This window comes from Carassius carassius, chromosome 17 (genome assembly GCF_963082965.1).
Source record: "Carassius carassius chromosome 17, fCarCar2.1, whole genome shotgun sequence".
Taxonomy (NCBI): domain Eukaryota; kingdom Metazoa; phylum Chordata; class Actinopteri; order Cypriniformes; family Cyprinidae; genus Carassius; species Carassius carassius.
In genome coordinates this window covers 8,244,913-8,264,092 of record NC_081771.1, presented here as the reverse complement: position 1 = coordinate 8,264,092, position 19,180 = coordinate 8,244,913, and the positions used below count along the sequence as shown (strand labels likewise).

General features: G+C 37.8%; 1 protein-coding gene across 1 annotated transcript; it reads left to right on the top strand.

Annotated features, from left to right (window-relative positions):
• The first annotated feature begins 1,308 nt into the window (after window positions 1–1,308).
• Window positions 1,309–17,445, top strand: rbm6 (RNA binding motif protein 6). The gene is made up of 23 exons (XM_059570666.1): window positions 1,309–1,394; window positions 2,057–2,147; window positions 2,847–4,383; window positions 4,739–4,828; window positions 4,980–5,049; window positions 6,144–6,217; window positions 9,061–9,132; window positions 9,224–9,512; window positions 9,608–9,765; window positions 9,868–9,968; window positions 10,129–10,192; window positions 10,500–10,581; window positions 10,661–10,725; window positions 10,837–10,960; window positions 11,910–12,007; window positions 12,102–12,386; window positions 12,481–12,627; window positions 13,380–13,451; window positions 13,669–13,905; window positions 14,185–14,259; window positions 16,520–16,596; window positions 16,693–16,744; window positions 16,843–17,445. Exons 2-23 carry the CDS (start codon window positions 2,101–2,103, stop codon window positions 16,933–16,935), a joined length of 3,909 nt encoding a protein of 1,302 aa, XP_059426649.1. The 5' UTR covers window positions 1,309–1,394; window positions 2,057–2,100; the 3' UTR covers window positions 16,936–17,445.
• The last annotated feature ends 1,735 nt before the right edge of the window (window positions 17,446–19,180 follow it).

The following is a 19,180-nucleotide window of genomic DNA, read 5'->3' as shown; positions in this document are numbered from 1 at the left end:
TTTTGTGTCATAATATTGGGTAACCAGCAACTAAAACAGCTGCTGTACTTAATTGATGTACAAGTCATTATGTTTTTGTCAATACTATCATCATATCAATATAATATTACTCAGTGTTTTTTGTACTGCTGAATCATGTTTTTTTTTCTTTTGCTTTGCTATCTTACAAGAAATTATGTAGCTCTTTTTATTCAATCTGCCCTTATATCCTTATTCTAAAGAGCACTGTATTTTATATAGAATACACCTGGTTTCATTGAGTCTGATACGTTGAGGCCTAAGGGTTTCCAAATGTTCTGTTGATGTGGAGTACAAACAAAGCAATATGAATATTGCTGTAATACTGTGAAACTGCTATACAGGTGATAAGATGTTCCTGCCATATTTCATACAGGTAGCCAAGCAATTTGCTCTTGATGTTTGTTTGCGTATTCGATCTTATAGCTATATATAATGTTCAGTTATTGTATTCGGCCCTAAACCCAGACCTGATTTTTACTGTCCATGTGGAGAGAGAGGAATCAAAATGTCCTTGAACTGCAAATCATGTTGTAGCTCATGTCAATTATGGCATAGTTATTTGTTGTTTATTGTATGTTTTCATTGATTGTCTTTGGCATGGTCATGTGTTTAATTTTAAGCATTTGCTAAATATACTCCCCATTGTATATAGCTTCACTGAGTTTTATCTGGTAGTATTATCTCAGTAATGTAAAAGGAACTATACAGACGTACATTCTGACCTCTGTGTGCAGTAGCTGAAAACCATAATTTTCTCCTGTTTAGCCTATGTTTTCCTCTTTATGAACTGACGGCAGGCTCTGTAAACACTGAATATATATTTTCTGAGAAAAGTTTTCATAGAAGACAGAGCAGAAAATCAAGTGATTGTGCAAATTCAAAGTAAAATGTGTAATTCATAATTTTCATGTATCAGCTCAGCCTAATGTGTTTGTCACTGTTTGTGGCTTCTGTATTTTGTTACTCGATATGCAGAATAAATGTTTTGGACAGTGTATGTTTCAATGGTGCTCATATTTCTGGTCTAGTGCAACATTTAAACAACATTTTAACATTTAAACAAGTCCTTATCTATATGCCCCCTGATTCACTGCAGTTGCTATATTGTTTACAGTGAATGTGTATTGGCTTAACGCATTTATGGCTGAAGTAAAAATCCATGCTGCATATAATACTTTTATTTATAATACATTTATAATAATTTTTGACAAGGATATTTAATTACATTTAGTCTTTAACGAATTTTTGTTTACTGAATTGTAAAACTCCAACTCCCATAAGCCTTCATCCACCGGAAACGGAGTTTGTACTTTTCCGCCTCTTTTTGTCGGGAAACCCAGAAAAGAACCTGCGAACAGATCTCTACAAACTAGGTGAGACGTCTTATAGATATCTTATAGAAGATATATGATTCTGTTATTTGTAGCGTTTTGTAAAATCAAGATGAAGGAAAACCCGTTGTTTACTAAGTCCATTTATAAAGGGAAAATGTCTTGATTGAAAGCTAAATGTAGCACATTAGCCTTATTTTATGAGGGCAGGTTTATGAAATGAATAAAGCAATACTTTGTCTTCTTGTTAATAAATATACGAGTACTCAAAAAAAGTAGTTGGAAACGATTCTCATGTGTATCACTTTCACACAACGGTGTATTTGTCATGTAACGTTAGTTTGATTTCATCATATTTACATAACGTTACTCACTCTAGCCAAACGCAAACATGTGTTAGCATGATGCTTCAACAACGTACTAGCTTCCTTCGCAAACGGTCAGTTACAGTGTTGTGACGTTACATTGAACGATTTCATTTGCCCTAGTCGTGTCGTTATGTAAATGTGAAATATCAGTTCTTTTGATTGAGTTTAACTATTAACCAGTAATGGTTAATGTTATGTGTAATGCTTCGATGACAAAACATCGTTATTTTCGAAATATTATTTTGAATAAGGCTTTAAACCCGGAAAGGTTAGCGACGCTACATTAAAACAGATAAATCAATTGACCTTTAATAAGGTATTTATTTATTTTTGAAGTGGAACGACGTTCTGGTTACAAGTTTCAAGGAGAGGAGGGAACAATGTGGAACGGTTCAAGACCTGGACCACGAGGAGGAATGCCATTTCGGTAAGATTTTTCTAAGACCACATTCTTCATCAGAAACATAGAATATGCCATCGTTAGTGCTTTTATACAGTGGGACATGCATCCTAACATTTCTATCAGAACTTAGTCAAAAATAGCTCAGATTAATCGTACCTGCAATTAATTGCCTGTCAGTGTGTATTTTAATTAATAAATAAAATAAATAAATGTCAGCTCCTTTTGTGTTCTAGGATGTAATTAGAATAAATTTACAAAGAACTGTAAAAAGTATACACTATTATAATTGATGTAATATATTTGATGTATGTTGGCTCTAAAACCTATTTAAAAAGTTTAAACCTACAGTAATCAGTGTGGATATAGAGGATATACTAGTAGACAAAACATCAAGCCATCAAGTGACATTTTATTTTTTAAGAAATATATCTCAAGCACATTTTTCAAAGAAAAATGTTTTGCAGAAGAACTTTATTAGGTTTTATTTTAAAACTTGCAATTAACCTTTGCATAGTCTGGGACTATTCTATTTGCATTTGTTTTATTTTTTATGACCCACATTTCGAGGCTGCATTTGAAAGCGTAATCAACTTTGTCATGCTGCTGTGACACATTCTTGGAATGCAGTCTTTCGAAGGATGCAGAATTGGGACACAGTTTGTATATTTTTTTTAAAAGTAAATAGATTTCTCATATGCAGTTATGCTTCTGATTTTAATGCAGTGGGGAACCCCGTGGAGGCATGTTTGAAGGCAGAGATGGCCCAAGACCTGACTTCAGATGTCGGGATGGCATGAATATGGACAGGTCACCAATGGATATGAGGCGGTTCGACTGCCAACCTGATATGAGAGGACGAGACATGGGTCTTCATGACAGAGGAAGAGAGCCTTCCAGAGATTTTTTCAGACCTGGAGATGAAATGGACATAAATTTTCGAAGGCGCTTTGAAATGGATCAGAGAAACAACCTTCAGAATTTTCCAGGTTTTATGGGTCAGTCTAGGCCAGCAATGGATATGGGTGGCAGAGACATGCAGGGTGGTAATATGAGGGGTCCAGAGGATGGATTCTTGAATATGAGGGAGAGGGAGAGATTCCAGATGAATATGCCTGGGCTTCCTCCCATGGACATCAGAAGGAGACTTGCCATGGTGGCAATGGGTGGAAATGGAGATCTTGGGGACATGAGAGACAGGGAGAGGTCACGTATGCTAGGCATTGACGGGTTCAACATGGACTTGCCTCCCAGAGACAGACCGATGATGGATTTTGACAGACGAGGTGTCGCCCCTCCACTAAATCCAAGAGGAAGGTTTGAATCTGATATGGATCTGAGAAACCACATGGGGTCGTCCGATGATTTTAGAGACCAGCCTCCTCAGATGTTGCGAGACAATGAAGGCATACCCATGGATATTAGAGGAAGACCTGATATGCCTTTAAGTCGTGGTGGCCCAGAACCCATGATCAGACCCGATGAGATGACCCTCAGAGACAGAGAATTCCCAGAGCCAATGGACAGTCCAGAGCACTTCAGAGGTAGAGAAGGTGAAATGCTTTCAGACGAGTGGCGCAAACATGGCATGAGAGACAGAGAATCTCTTCCACCTATGATGGGCAGAGCGCCACCACTTTTCCCAAGAGGGATGCAAGACAAGTTCTTCTCTAACCGTGGAAAAGATGTAGACTTTGGAGAACGTCCCCAGTTCAAAGACCAAGATGGGTTTCTTGGAAAAGACGGCCCAAGCTTTAATCGATCAGAAAGAGACTCCAAACACCAAAACTGGGAGAAAAATATTCCTAGTGATTTTCCAGGCAGAGGTCCAACTCAAAAGCCTCCTCTTTTTCCACTGGATCCCCTTCTAAATGCCCAAAGTAGAGATGGAGATAAACCCTGGACTAGTGACACAGATGAAAAGCCTGAAAGAACTGCACCTGGAGGAAGTAGACCTCCATGTTTCCAAGACAAGAACCAGCCAACTCAAGAGCATCATTTTGCAAGTGATCGAGTGCCCTTGAAGGGTTCCAGTGACATGGCTTTAGATCACGGAGCACAGAGAGAGAGCTTGGTGTCTGGGCCAAAGGAACCCCAGAGTAATAGAGGTGAGCGACAGGATCAGGATTATAGAGACATTGATTATCGCACCAGCTCAGGGCGCAAGTACGACTACAATCTTGGGGATCTTCAAGGACCTGAGAAAAACGTGAAGGAATCCAAACTTGGTCCAACTCAACGACCAGATGACTCTGGATCTCAGGTTAGATTTTGTGTTTTGAGTTAGCTTGATGGAAAGCGCGAAAGTTTATTTTCCAACTACACAATCGCCATGATTATATAAATGTATTATTTTAATAGAATAAGGTTTTTTTTTCTTTTGCTTTTTTATCAGCTTGATATTTTTTTCTTAATTCTCTGTGTAAAAAAAAATAATAATAATTTTTCAGGTGGGCTGGTAATCCATCTAAAAGTTAATACAACATTTATTTTCACAGCTCATACAATTGCTTACGGACTTCTACATACATTTCTATGTACATTTAAATGCGGTAGTGCAGATTGTCTTGTGAATTTTTTGAATATTTAAACTCTTACTGTGAATTTTTGAAATAAAGGACCAGGATTACAGGGGTGCAAGTGTCCAGGATCAAGTCTCAAAAACCATTGCCATCTCTGGAATTCCTAAAACTGCCACAATGCAACAGGTAAATGAGATGTTATTTAATTATTCACACTTTGAATATTTTCATACTTTTAGAAAAGTGGTTCTTCTCTTGGTGTTCTAAGAACAACAACAATTACCTGAATGATTGCCAAAGTAAGTTTGACTTCAGTTATTTTATTTTTTTTTTATAGATTCTGGATGCTTTCGCAGTCCGTGATGGTGTTCCAATGCAGGGCATGAAAATAAAGGATGTTGTGCCAGGTGAGATTTTGTTCGCTGTAAACAATGATGATCGATTCGCAACCACATTTCGCTATTCGCTCTCCGAATCTTGCGCTCACTGTCTCTTTTACATCGATTGTACTTTCTGCATCTGAGTCGCTTTTGCAAACATGCTAAAGGATCTCTTGTTGTCCCTTTTTCCCCATGTTCTTGTGTGGGAGGTTGAATTTTCCCTGAGCAGCTTCCATCTTTAAGGTGGCATGTTCTTAGAGGGAATTTATTGGAATTTCTTAAACATTGTTCCCTTTATAAATAAGCCATTAACTGTCGAAACATATCAACAGACACTACTTTGTGATGATGTAAAGTGTTGCTGCAGAATATTCCTCTCTTGTGTCATCTTATAAAAGTTTCAGCATTTTTTATGCCAATTTTTTTTCTTTTCTTCACAAAGGATTGTATCAAATAAGCTAATATGCTGTTCAATGTTTCCTGGAAAAAATATCAGGAAAGGTTTAAAAAAAATTTTTTTAATGAATAAAACTTTACAAGAAAACAAATTATTTGCCAATGACTCAAGTCATTGCAAATTTACAATTTATTATTTAATTGTTTTTAATTACAATATTATTTAATTCTTAAAAACCTCTATTATTTATTATTTTAAAAATATAAATTTGTAGTGAAGAGAGCAACTTCTTCAGATTTAGTTGTTTTATTGTTCCTCTTTTTTTTTTATTGTTCAGACTGTTGCAAGTTTTTTGGAAAATAAATGTGGGTCTTCTGTGATGTGTTTTAGATTTTAGATGTGATTAGACTTATACTTTATTATAAGTTATTTCAAACTCCGTTATATTGTGGTTCTCTTTCTACTGTTATTATTTTCATTTATAAATTTTTATAGATGTATATCTTGGCTTCAGAATTGTCTCTGAGTTACTCTGATTGTTCACGACTGATTCAAACAATTAAATAATGAAATAAAATGTGCCCGACAAGCAAAAGACATCCTGTATAAATTCGCTTTGTGATATATCTCGTTAAACGAAACACTGCTTTTTTCTCTTGAAAATTCTCCTGTTTACCTGCATTAACTAACACAAACCCATCTGTATTTCAAATGCTGTTCCCAGGTTACAGCTACGATATGGCCTATGTGGAGTTTTTAAACCTCGAGGATGCTGTCCACTTCATGGAGTCCAACCAGGTGGCCCATCCTCGTCCTTCTACAACGGCTCTGTCTGCTAACAGGAAGAAGGCTTGGGCCTGGGGAGGGGGAGGTGGCTGGGCTTTGGGTGGGAATGGGGTAGATGGGACATGAGACTTCAAGGGAACATATTTCCCACTTATATTTATCATGACCAATTAAAACGCACCACTTAGTTTTCAAAATTAGCTTTCAGGAATAACAAGTAAGTGTAGTGACAAGGGGTACACTATTTGATGTTTGCCATAGGTGTATTAGCTGAGTGATTGAACTTGAGTGAACCTTTACATTTCACCTTTTTTCGACTTCTTATACAGGATGTATAGTTTTATGAACAGGCATGGCAAAACTGAATTTGGAATTGGATTTGCATCTGTGCAGCACGTGTAACCTGTTTCGTCAACTCTTGGGTGGTAGTACTCCAGGCCATTGATATGTCATTCTTCGTTTTCAACACATTTTTTTCCCCTCATTTGACCTTGTGGAGGTTATAGTCTTAAGATCACTTTTTACTTGCTTCCACTGGCTTATTCTTAAGTGGTACTGAAGCAAAACTAAGCATTCTTCTTTGACCTCCTTTATTGTCTTACTTTAAAGTGATTCAGCGTTGGATTTTCATAATGTCTATGGTGACTGAAATGCTATATGTAGCTCCCTTTTGTAGATATTCATATTTTGCTGACTTGGAAGGAAAGCCGTAGTTGCTGTTTTCCCCTGTTTGAATTTCTGATGAACAGGTTGTTAAATGGTTGTACTGTGGTAAACTTTATGCTGTTACGCCTACAGCACAGTATCATCCTTGTGCTGTGTCAACACTTATTCCTTATCCTTTGACCTTGTGGAATTACCGTTTCAGAACTGTGCTCTTTGGTTCTGCTTGCAGTCTGTGAAGTTTTTTTATTCTTCTTTCCATGGATTGTGATTTAATCATCTAGAGTTTAGGTGTCATATCTCTTCCAGCACAACAAACTTGTTCTTTCCATTCCTGCTTGCTTCATCTTGACTGACTTCATGGTGGTTGTGTACCTGGATGTCTAGAGAGATCATGCTGATGCTTATTTGGAAAATCCAGACTTGGAAAATCAGGGCTTGTTTGTGCAAATAGTATTTTGCAATTCTAATGAAACTTGCACTATAAATGTAAGGCGAGTAAGGAAACTAGAGGTTGCTTGGATTTGTATCGAGCCATTGGCTGTTGTGCTGAAACTTGAATACCCTGTGGGGGTTATATTGGTTGTATCAGCAGATATTTCTCCTTCGTTTTTGTTAAATGTCTGACAAAGTACCTTTCAGAAAAGAATCTTGCTCTGGGTTCTTCTTTCATTCGAAACTACAGTTCCCTGCTTGCCAACTTGCAGGATAACTTATCTTGATTTTTGTACTTGGTGAGACACATAAAAACAAATTTCTACAAGTAACTGCGGCAGTGACAGTGGGTAAGAAGTTGGGCTGCATAATTATTTGAATGTGATTGTCCTGCGCATCTTGTCTGTAAAGCCAGTTCTGTAATCAGCAGTAAATCTCCATCACATGCTTTCAGATGGAGCAGCATTTACTACACAGAGCCGTAGTTCTCTGACAAGTTACACAAAAAAAATTGCAGACAATATTATTGCGCGAAGAAATTGTTTGTGATAATGACAGCTGTTCTCCGTGAACTACGGCTCTGTGTAGTAAATGCTGCTCCATCTGGAAGCATGTGAAAATACCACATTTATTAACATGGTTTTATTCCAAACTCACTTCATAACATCAGTCGAGTGTTGAAATAAATCCTTCTGTGAGATGATGTGGCTTCTTACACAGAATAAGGCACGCAACATTTTTCATAGTACACTAAGCAGTGATAAAGGCTTTGCATTATAAATATACTTTATTACAATGAAAATAATAAGAAGAACACCAGTAAACCATATATTGTCGTAGTCTTGTGTTTTTTAGTCATGCTGAGTCAATGAAAGCAGTTATCTTATGTTTATTCAGCTAGTATTATAGGCATTTCCTGGATTTCTTCTGCGTGGTGTATTTGGAGTTTCTTTGGCCTTCGGATGGAGATTTACTGCTAACCACAGAACCGACATGACAATCGTAGCTTCTGCCTCATCGCGATTTCATTTCAATTTATCGTGCAGCCCTAGAAAGAAGTCATAAAATGCAGATCACATTACACTGTTGGGCCATTTACCTAGAATGTCCTTTCAAGCTAAAAGCTGAAGATCTTTTACCACAGTTGTCTATAAACAGTACTAATCTCTGGGTTTTTCACAGTGGGCCAGTCAGTATATGGTCTGTCTTTTTTAAACCCTTTTTATAAACAACATAAATATATGTGAAGTAAAATGAGAAAAGCTTAATGTCCTAGCATAGAAAGAATGTCACTGCTGTTTTGACTGTCCACCCCATTTTGAAAGTGAATTGTGAACCTTTCCAAGTCTGCATAGTCTTCTCACTTGAAAGAAGGCAGACTTTATTGCCTTTATTCATCCCGTTATGGATGAATGTGCAGTCACTTGTGCAAAGGATATGCTTCTCCTATATACTTTGACATTACTAGTTATATTTTTCAGTTATACTTTCAGCTTAGCGTTCAAATTAAGGTGGTAGTACATTAATTGCAGCCATATAACCACTGCAAGATTTACTGCACTTAAAGATCTTACTCCCATTTTCACACAGTAATGTGTGTATTAAAAAGGTAGATAAAAAAAAAAACAAGTAATCCAAACCTGGGCATAACTAAAGCCCAGATCAGATCAGATCTGCTTTTTTGTTGTTAGGTTGGGTTGGCTTTTTGGGAAGCTGTCAGTCACTTAGCACTGAGAGACTGTTGTCTTGTTTTCTAGGGGTCTGTTAAGGTTGGTGACAAGACTGCTCTGCTTAAATATATCCAGCCTGACAAAAATGTGAAGGAACCGGTGAGTTTGCTCTTTGGTAGAGCTTAATTATGTATTGATCTTAATTATCTGTTAGTGTGATTGACATATTTAAATGTAATTTGGATTGCAGCATCAAGAACCACCAGCTAAAGCCTCTCCAGCCAGCGATGACAATTTGTTACCAAATTCAGTCCTGCCACTGAATATAAAGGAGGAAATTGATGCCAAGAATGTGCAGGATCCTGCCTCTCAAGGTGTGTGGCAAAGAAACTCCAACTTGACTCCCGAAGCATGGCAACAGCAAGTGGACCAACAGCTTCAACAGCAGGAGGTAGAGCAACAAGCGGAAGAATGGACCAATCAGAGAGCATCTCGCCAAAACTTGCAGCACTCCGATCCGGTCTTCAAAGAGAGCAAGAGTAAGTGATGTCAACTGTGAATACATTTTCTAAAAGAAAACAAATGAACAAAAGTAGGTGGGAGATTGATCTTAAGTTTCATGTCTTATTTTTAGCAATGATAATCAAAAACATTTTGCCTACCACCACTGTGGAGACCATTCTGAAAGCACTCGATACATTTGCGTACCTGGATGAGCGCAATGTACGTCTGGTCAAAGGGAAGTCACCTGGATCCAAATGCTTCTGCTTTGTCGATATGGATTCACATGAGGTATTGTACAGATGTCTCATTCTAACTACAATATAATGTCTCAAAATGGTCCACTGAGTTCCTTGATGCATTCATAACGATACTACTCACTTTGATATACAGCATGTGATGCGATTGGTGGAGCTGCTCACCAAACCCCGCCCTATCATGATTGATGGGGTTAGAGTTTATGCTGAAGTTGCCAAACCTTTGAAAAACCAAAAGTAAGTCTTATTTTGTTGGGATATATGTATAAGTAATAAAATAATATTATATTAATATTCTAGTTTCAGTTCTTAACAGGAAACATTTCATAAATGCTAAGAAAAGAAATCTCAACTGTGTTTGTTATTTGAGCTTTAAATGTAATTGTTTTCACTACAGCTATAGGAGGGAAAATGATAAGTCAAACACTTCTCTCTTGGGTTTCCCTCCAGATGTTATTATGGTAAGTCATTTAACTGCATGACATACATTTTTACTAAAACTTTCAGACAGCTAGACAATGTTTTTAAAGTGCATTATAGCGTGAGCTTCCTTTTATCTTGAAACCTCATTTTAAAAATGTAGTGCTCATTGTGTGAGATGCAGAAAAACAACAACAAAAATATCAAGATGGTTAAAATTCACTTACGTCTAGCATATATTTACATGAAACTGTGTTTAAAAAGTATCCCAGTGGAATGCAAGAGCATGTTTTGTGTGAACCGTCCATATCTTGTATTAAACCTTTCATATGTAATTTTTTTTTCTAGCAACATCAGTATCAGCAGCCACAGCAACAATTTTATCCTCAGCCTTCTCATACAACTATGGGTGTTGCACCTTCCATGCAAGGTATGGTAAGGTTTTAATTTATTTGATTATGGTATTGAAATTGATTGTAGCATAATGTGTTCTGTGGGACTTCGTACAGGGGACCCACTGGGAGCAGATGCCACCTTGTCATCAGCTGTAATGCCGACTTCAAGCTTAAAACAGGTGATTGTCTTTTTATACTAGCACAAAGGCACATTTTTTAACAACAGGGCCATTTTTAGCCAGGAGAGATATTGGTTTTTGGAATGTAATTGACTGTGTGGCTGTGTGCAGGGTGTGATGTTTTCTGAGACAATGGCAATGCCGGAGTCAGTCCAGACAGCTGTGCACCAGACTGCAGCTTTATCTGACACTGCTCTTCCTGGAGCTGTGGAGTCCATTGACGGCTACAGCTATGGTATGCCATTGTTCATTTAAAGATTAACGGGTATTCTTTTTGTTACATTTATTTATAAGCACAGTATTCACCAGCCCTAGATGAGGATAGTAGTATTAGTAGTAGTAGTATACTTTTATTGTCCTTAAGAGGAAAATTGTTGTAGACTTCATGTTGCTACATACATACAATAAAGAGATAATAACAATAAAAACGATTATAAAAAGATAAACTCAAAATAAGATCAAGATAAACACTTATACAGGTACAAAGGAATTATTATATGGATTTAACTTGCACATTGGGATTCTATATCTTCTACCAGTGGGAAGTAATTGATACTGTAAATACAAGAAATGTGTCTGATCACATAGAATCCTCTCTACCTGATTGATAATGCATTCCTCATTTAAATCTTGAAGGTAAAAATGTTTGTCATGCTCAACAATTCTCCATGCTGTCTATATCAGGTTCATCAACTTAGATTTAAACTGTGCTGACAGGTTACCAAACCATACTGTGATACCATACCTAACAATACTTTATAAAGCAGCAACATGAGTTCTGTGACTGGATAATATGATGATCATATATAACCACTTAACGATGGTCACCTATACATTTTGGGTCAAATACAATCTCTTCCATTTTTCTTTGTATCTGTAGTCATGCTTGGGCTCGGTTCAAGGCAACCGTGCCTAGTATGTGTACACCCTTAGGAACAGGTATAATCAGTGTTCTTTTCCACGAACTGGGAACAATACCTGGAAATTATCCAGTCAAATCAGTCTGATATATCATCATAAAAAAGCAAATTGAAAAAAGTAAAAGAGAAATGGACAACAAGGTTAAAAGAGTTAAGAATGTCAGCAGCAACAAGTGTCCATGCCGCCAGCAGTTACAGCGCCACCAGAAGCAGACACCTTTCATCATAGTAACTGGTCTGATAATCGTACTCTTGTTACTGCAGCATCTGAGGCTCCAGATTTGTCAGCCTTCCTTTACGATGCTACATCAGGATTTTACTATGACCCTCAGACTACCCTGTACTATGATCCCAACTCAAGGGTATGTAGAGAAAATAGCCTTTTGATTTTCCTGACTGTTTAAAATGAATAAAATACAATATACAATGACTAAGTGCTTATTTTTGCTTGTGTAGTATTTCTATGATGCTCAGAATCAGCAGTACCTGTACTGGGACAGTGCCTCAAAGACCTACATCCCAGTCCAGAGCTCTTCTACTGATGTTCAGGAACCGCCCCCTGAAATTGCTGTCCCTGTGGCAACAACTGCTGAGGTTATAGCTACCCCCATCACAGAGGAGGAAGTGAAGGCAGTTACAGAGACCGTGCCGGAGGTGCGGGTGGAAGAGGAGAATGCCCCACGAGCAGAAAAGAAAGAGAAGGAAAAGGAGGAGAAGCCGAGAAGTTTAGCAGCTTTTAAGGTTTTAATATCACTTAATTTGCTTTACATTAAGATTTTTATTTAAAACAATCATTGTGTTAGATCTGTGTTGTAATTTTGGATCTGATCATCAGATAATGAAAGACATGGAGCGTTGGGCGAAAATCCAGAACAGACAGAAAGAAATCGTTCGATCTCCTTCACCTCTTCTGAAGTCTGGAGGAGATGACCTAAGACCTTCAAAAGCTGCTGATGCAGCCTTTGCCATCTTTGAAAGGAAGGTCAGATCACTCTTTTTTTTTTTTGTCCTTTTTTTTTATAAACCCCTTCTCTCCTGTCTGTATTGCTCATAATCAGGAATTTAAACAAACCCCACACATTACTTATTAATAACTTCAGTGCACACTCTTTGTGATTTCGACATGAACACTGAAAACTGGGCAGCTCGTTGAAGAGAGGTGTGTTATTATATTAATTTAGGTAATCAGATTTTTTTTTGTAGATGCTAAACTGAACAAAAATCTATTAACTTGAATTTATGGAAGGATGGACCTTATTTGGAGACCAAAATGACTTGACTTGTTCCATCTTACTCACCACTCACACTTGGCAGCCATTTATAACACCATAAGATTGTGGCATCAGGTTTTGTTTGTATGGTTTTATTTAGAACATATCAAAATCTTGTGGTTTTTATTATCCTTCCTAGAAATAATAATAAATACCCGTCACTTAGACAGATAAGGTTGCACGTGTAATCCTCTATTTTTAATCCATCAGCAAAATATTGTAATGCTTGGTATTTTTAGTCATATGTGTTTTGTGGGTTGCAATGTCCCATAAATTATTTAGTTGGACTACATCTGAAATCTCTTAATGTGTCTCTGCAATCCTTACTCATGTCCCTCCCCTCATATATTTTCACTGACACCCATTAAACTTTATATTTAATTTTTCCTCAACTTTAGCAATGATCTTTCTTTTAAATGTTTAATGTCTGTTATTATGTCATACTGTTCCTTTATTCATGTAGGCCACCGGTGCAGATGAATTATTCAAGAAGCCTCTTGCTCCACCAAAACAAAAAGAGGAAAAATCATCAAAGGTGTGTGTTTACAGTCTTACTATCAACAACACACACACATTAACATGCACACAAATACACTTCAGTCTCAGTTTTCCCAAACAGCTGAAAGGGCACACACATCACCTTGACCCTGATTGATGTAGGTTATTTGATAACCCACACTGAAGCAGATTTACAGTGAGTGTCATTGTAGATCAAAGCAAAACTCCCCTCTCTCCCTCTTGTGTGTTGGCAGCGGCCCATGGGCTCTCTTGGAATGTTGGCGGCTGACTATGGGGCAGGCAGCGACGAGGAAGAAGAAGAGAAACACGAGAAGCAGGAAGCCGCAGGGCCTGCAAAGAGCCAGCCACAGGCGGACGAGAATGAAGACAGGTTGACAGATTGGAAGAAGATGGCATGTCTTCTGTGCAGGAGGCAGTTCCCTAATAAAGACGCTCTGATCCGCCACCAGCAGCTCTCAGACCTGCATAAGGTACCAGATCTCTAAATCAAACGTTTATGATCTATCAGGACTGTGGACTAAATGCAAGGTGTCCGAAATCGGTTATTAAAACAGTATAAAGATTTTTTTTTTTATTATTATTATGTCTTATTATTATACATTATGTGTGTGTGTGTGTGTGCGCGCGTGTGTGTATTTGTAGTCTATATATAAATACATTTCGATCAGTTATTATTTTTTTTGTAAGTATATTAATTATATAATTGACTTAACTGCATTGTTTAGAAATGATTTTTCTCTTTATTTTAGCAAAATTTGGAGATTCACCAAAAAATCAAAAGGTCAAAGAGAGAACTTGAGGCTCTAGAAAACCAAGAAAAAGAGGTATTTTATTATGTACTGTACTCAACATAAACAAGTGCAGCCCCTTTGGAAAAATTAACAACCTCTGAACTAAATATGGGCCTTGGACAAGGCTAAACAGTAGGTGATGTGTGAGATGAAGCAGTCATTTTTTCATAGCTTTTGCCAGATCGGAGACATGGAACTTTAAAATAAAATGTATGCATGTAAATTAACATTTTTACTAGCAAAATATCACTCATCATGAAATAAAAACTTCATGTAAAGGCGTAATTATTTCAGGGGAAAAAAAGGCTTAAAACCATGATTTGGTATTTGTCTTGTACCACTGTCCTCTTTTGTGCAAAGAAATGAATCTCCTGAAAATTTCTACCAGTGATTCCAGTGATACCAGTCAGTTGTAGGTTGCCAAGTGGAGGGGACAAATGGGTTGACATTTGCATTTGTTGACTGTATGAGAAGGATGTGTTTCATACAAGATCTGCCAACTGGACAACCTTGGAAGATGTTGACGTGATTATTCATATAATGTGGTTTGGGCCAAAGAGTATAGAAGCCCAGTAAAGAAGACAGTAGAAGTTCTTTCTTTGGGGCATACAAATTATGGGAGTTTTACCGGAGGTGAATGTAGCAAACATATAAAATATGCCCTGTGAGATTTTTTTTATATAAAGATTGAAAATACTGGAAAATGTTTAAAGTGTAACTAAACCCCTGCTCAGAGCCTGACTCCACCCACTGACAATATTTAAAAAAAGCTGAAAAGTGAGCAGATCACAGCGGAGATAGAGGGGACGAACCTAGGGCGGGGCTGAGCGAGTGCGGCGTGATCCTGAGACTCACAGTGACGGATTGATTGACAGCTGCTGTCAGAGACGCTAAAATGGAGAGTGACTGTAATGACGCAAGTAGCTTTGCAACAGAGCGATCATTTGAAGTAGAGGACTTTTCTCCCCCACTTTTACCTGGAGTGGAGAGTGTCGAGGTGTCTGTTCATATCAATTCGAGCCGCTGACTCAAACTGTGGTCTTACCTCCCGCACCGCGTCGCTTTCAGCGCGAGCTGTGTGGAGTAGCAATCCCGTGTAAAACGCAGTTTGCACACTCGAGCTCTAGGCGGGAACTTGCGGTCTTCCAGGCCAAATGCATGCAACCACTGGCGCTTAATTTTAAAGTCTGCTGGTAAACTATGCAGTCCAGCAGTGCTGTAGCAACCAGCAACACACCTCCGTACCATCCTGACCACTGTACTAAATACAGATAAATCTACGCTAACTTGAAGATCTAAATAACTGTATAATTGCTATGCTAAATAGATGCTATATTAGTCTATCCCGGTCGTTACCAATACTCGCAATTCCAGCTCCTGACTCACTACAGTGATTTTGATGGTTTTATACTGCCAAGGGCGCGGTAGCTCGTACCAAGGGGCGTGGTGAGCTGGAAACTGCTTACGTCACCTGCCACCGCTTACGTCACTTGCCACCGCAACATCCAATAGGAAAAATCAACTGCAGTAGCCACCGTTCAACCTGAAGAGGGCAGCACTCACACGTTTTTACACCATATATTGTAGAATTAAAACACTTTATACTCAAATGTCAAAAAAGTTACTTGAATCAATGAACAGCACTAATAAAGCCCCATTCTTATAGATCATTAACTAAAAAAAGTTGGTTTAGGGTTTAGTTACTCTTTAAACAGGATGATAGTGGGATAGAATGGTAAAATACGAGAGAATCCCGAGGGTTGACAGGTATGGGTTTCACTGTTGTCAGCATTATACCGGAGATAGATTTAGTGGGCTATGTAATGTGTTTAATTGTCCGAAAATTGCTCCTCTTTAGATATTTTGGTTCAACGTATTCACCTGTTCATTAAAAACAGCTTACACTAGATATTTTTTTAGTTTTACTGAGTAACATTAAGGAGGGTGCATTTTTGCAAGACAACACTTCATCACTTTGATAAGAAAACAATCTTTGACATGTCTCTTTAGTAACTGACTTGTTGAAACATATATGCACAGACCTCTAGTATGTCTGTCTTCTAAATGAAGAGTAATTGCTAAATGTGTCATGTTTAAGAGGGGCTGTACTCATTTGTGCTGAGTAATGTATATCTTCTTTGCTAAACTATCTTATTATTTTTAAAAGCATCATTTTGCTTACAGGTCAGCATGTGCTTCACACGTTATACTTGATTTCAAACATATTCTCCATAGTTTTCTCATGGTAGTCTGAAATTAAATGATTTACTCTCATTTTGAACCCATTCTTTAGATGAAAATCAAACAGTCTAACGGTTCACCTGAAGCAAAAAGAAGAAAAACCCAAAACACATGGGCTGGCAGCTCAAGGTTTGTGATTTTCTGAATCCTTAAACATTTCATTTACTTTATTGATATTGAACTGTCATATCTCAAATGTGGCATGTTGTGTTGTTGTTGCTGCAGGGACAGTCATAAAGGCAGCGAGAGACCAGGTTTGGGTTTAGAAACTACTGAGGTGAGTCTCTTCAGCAACAGGATGTTCTGAGCTGCAGCAGCTGAGGTGCATTGGTTTCATTTTTTTTGCTTTTCTCATTCTCTTGTTTCTCACCAAAGCGAAAGAAGAAGGAACCCGTCGTCTGGAATCATGCCACATACAAACAGGCAGTTCGGAAGGCCATGTTTGCACGTTTCAATGAGCTGGACTGAAAGTGAAATTAATGAACAAAAATTGACTTGTGAATATACATGCACATATACACACACACACACACACACAGTGTTGTGTGGTCCGTTGGCAGCTCATTCCAGGCTTTAATCTGTGAACTGATACAAAATTCCTGGAGAGGCTTATTGTAACTAACCCCTCATTTTGGTGATGTGTGACTGTATAAAATGAGTGCATTATTTCCTAACAGCCAAATGTACGGTTATGTTTAATCATTCTTCTTGTTGCTCTATTCTTCAGGGCTTTTTAAATATTTCCGCATTTGATAATGTTCTGTCATGTTTTTTCCCCCATTTTTATGAAGTAAATTTATGTAATATTTCATTTGTAAAATGAATTATTTGAGTTGAGGAGCTTAAACATTTTAGTTTGTCCCTGGGTCAATAAACTGCCTCAGTGTGACTGTAATGACACAGTTTGGTTGTTGTATTTATGTACAAATTCTTGTGATTTTTATTAACTTAATGTTTACATTAAACCAATGTATCTTATTTTTACTGCTTTGGGGCTGTCTCAAAAGTGTAAGGAGACACTAAGAGTATCGATAGAGCTTGTTTTCTACACTCTCCTCCAGGTGGCAGTACATAGCTATTGCTATTTCAATTAAACAGTGAGCCGCACCTCAGAGATGTCTAATGCTGAAAGAATGAATCTACACATGCAGTCATGAATTTCGTCGATACTTCATTAAGCTTTCCCCCTCGGCTTTATTTTCCATTTTCTTGTGGTTCTTTTATAGCAGCAGAGTGCCTCGAGTTAAACTTGAAAGTGATACATTGACAGTACACAGTGCTTTACTTCACTGCAGGCAGAGATTATATTTCACTTTATCTAAAAGTTCTGTAGCCTTCACTAAACCTTTTAGTGCTTTGTTATAAAATGTTTGTTAGAGCCAGTAACCTTTGTGCAACATGATTCCTCATGTTTCTACTCATTGCTTTACATATTTACAACATTTAAACATTTATGAGCACAACTTGAACTTTTGAAGTGTATGTTCGGATGAGGTTCTGCGGAAGTCAGCAGCAGGAAATACATCAGCCGAACCTGCAATAAAGACCCCTCAACCTGTCATTCAATGAGTGTGTGATCCTTTTCTTGCTGGACAAATAGTCTCTGTCCATTGAGTTTGAGCCTGTTGAAAAAGAGGAATGTGGACTTGCACACTTTGTTTTGGTCAAACATGCTTGGATGATTGATCAGGCGTAGAACCATAAAGACAAAAAAAAAAGAATGCACCCCAAAAATGGTTTCTTCTGCACTCCCTAAATAGCCCATTTCTTCAGCCGCAGATAAAAGCTGATAATACTTGTGTTAGGATAATATATGGGCACAGCAAAGCTCCGAGAGTAGCTTTCAACAGGGCAAATTTTAGGACTCTGTTCTTTATCACACTCTTCTTTGATGTGTAAATGGCTGTTGCATGTACTCGTGGTATAATGTAGAGCGTGTCAAAGGTCGGCTTGCTTTTCCTCCTCCTCATGGCAGTTGTCATCTGTAATTGCTTTTTAATTAGTCATTCTTTAAAAGAAAGCTTGCAAATGTCAGTTTTTGAAGGGGAGGACTTTTGTCGTATTCGATCTTCTCAGAGTTTGTTCCCATACATACTTCTCAGTCTGTTCCTGTGTCTATGGTTTAAAGAAGTCCAGAAATGTGTCCCAAGGTGAGATTTTTAAGATTATCGTGTGTGTGTGTGTGCGCGTACATGTATACACACACAAAATTAATTTTTAGGGCTGCCTAGTGTATAATGCAAATTTTAAATTACAAAAAGTAATTTCCAAGTGATATTTCTAATTTTCACCTGGAATGCTTTTTTATTTTTCATTTCTGACACTTGGACTCTGTTGAATGTCAAACAAATATGTTTCAAATGTTTGGATGACCATCTGTCATCAACGTCGAACAACAATGCATAGTGTTGGCTTCATGGTTTGACCTTCTTTCCTCTTTATTTGCAGAAGGTTTGAAATGGCTTAAGGGAGCTCCAGTCCTACCAGACTTTCTGTCCATATAAGAAAAGATTCTCTCCTTTATCTGAGGCCTCAGTATTTTTGTAATCCATCATTGTATTCTCGCTTGTCTTCTTGCAACTTATGGGCCAGATGTCAGCAACACCACGCTCATTACTGCAGAGCGCATCACATTATACCTTTGGCCTTCAGATGAGTCCAGACCATTAGTGTGGAGATACAGAGGGGCCGTTAAGGATGAATGTGGGGGTCT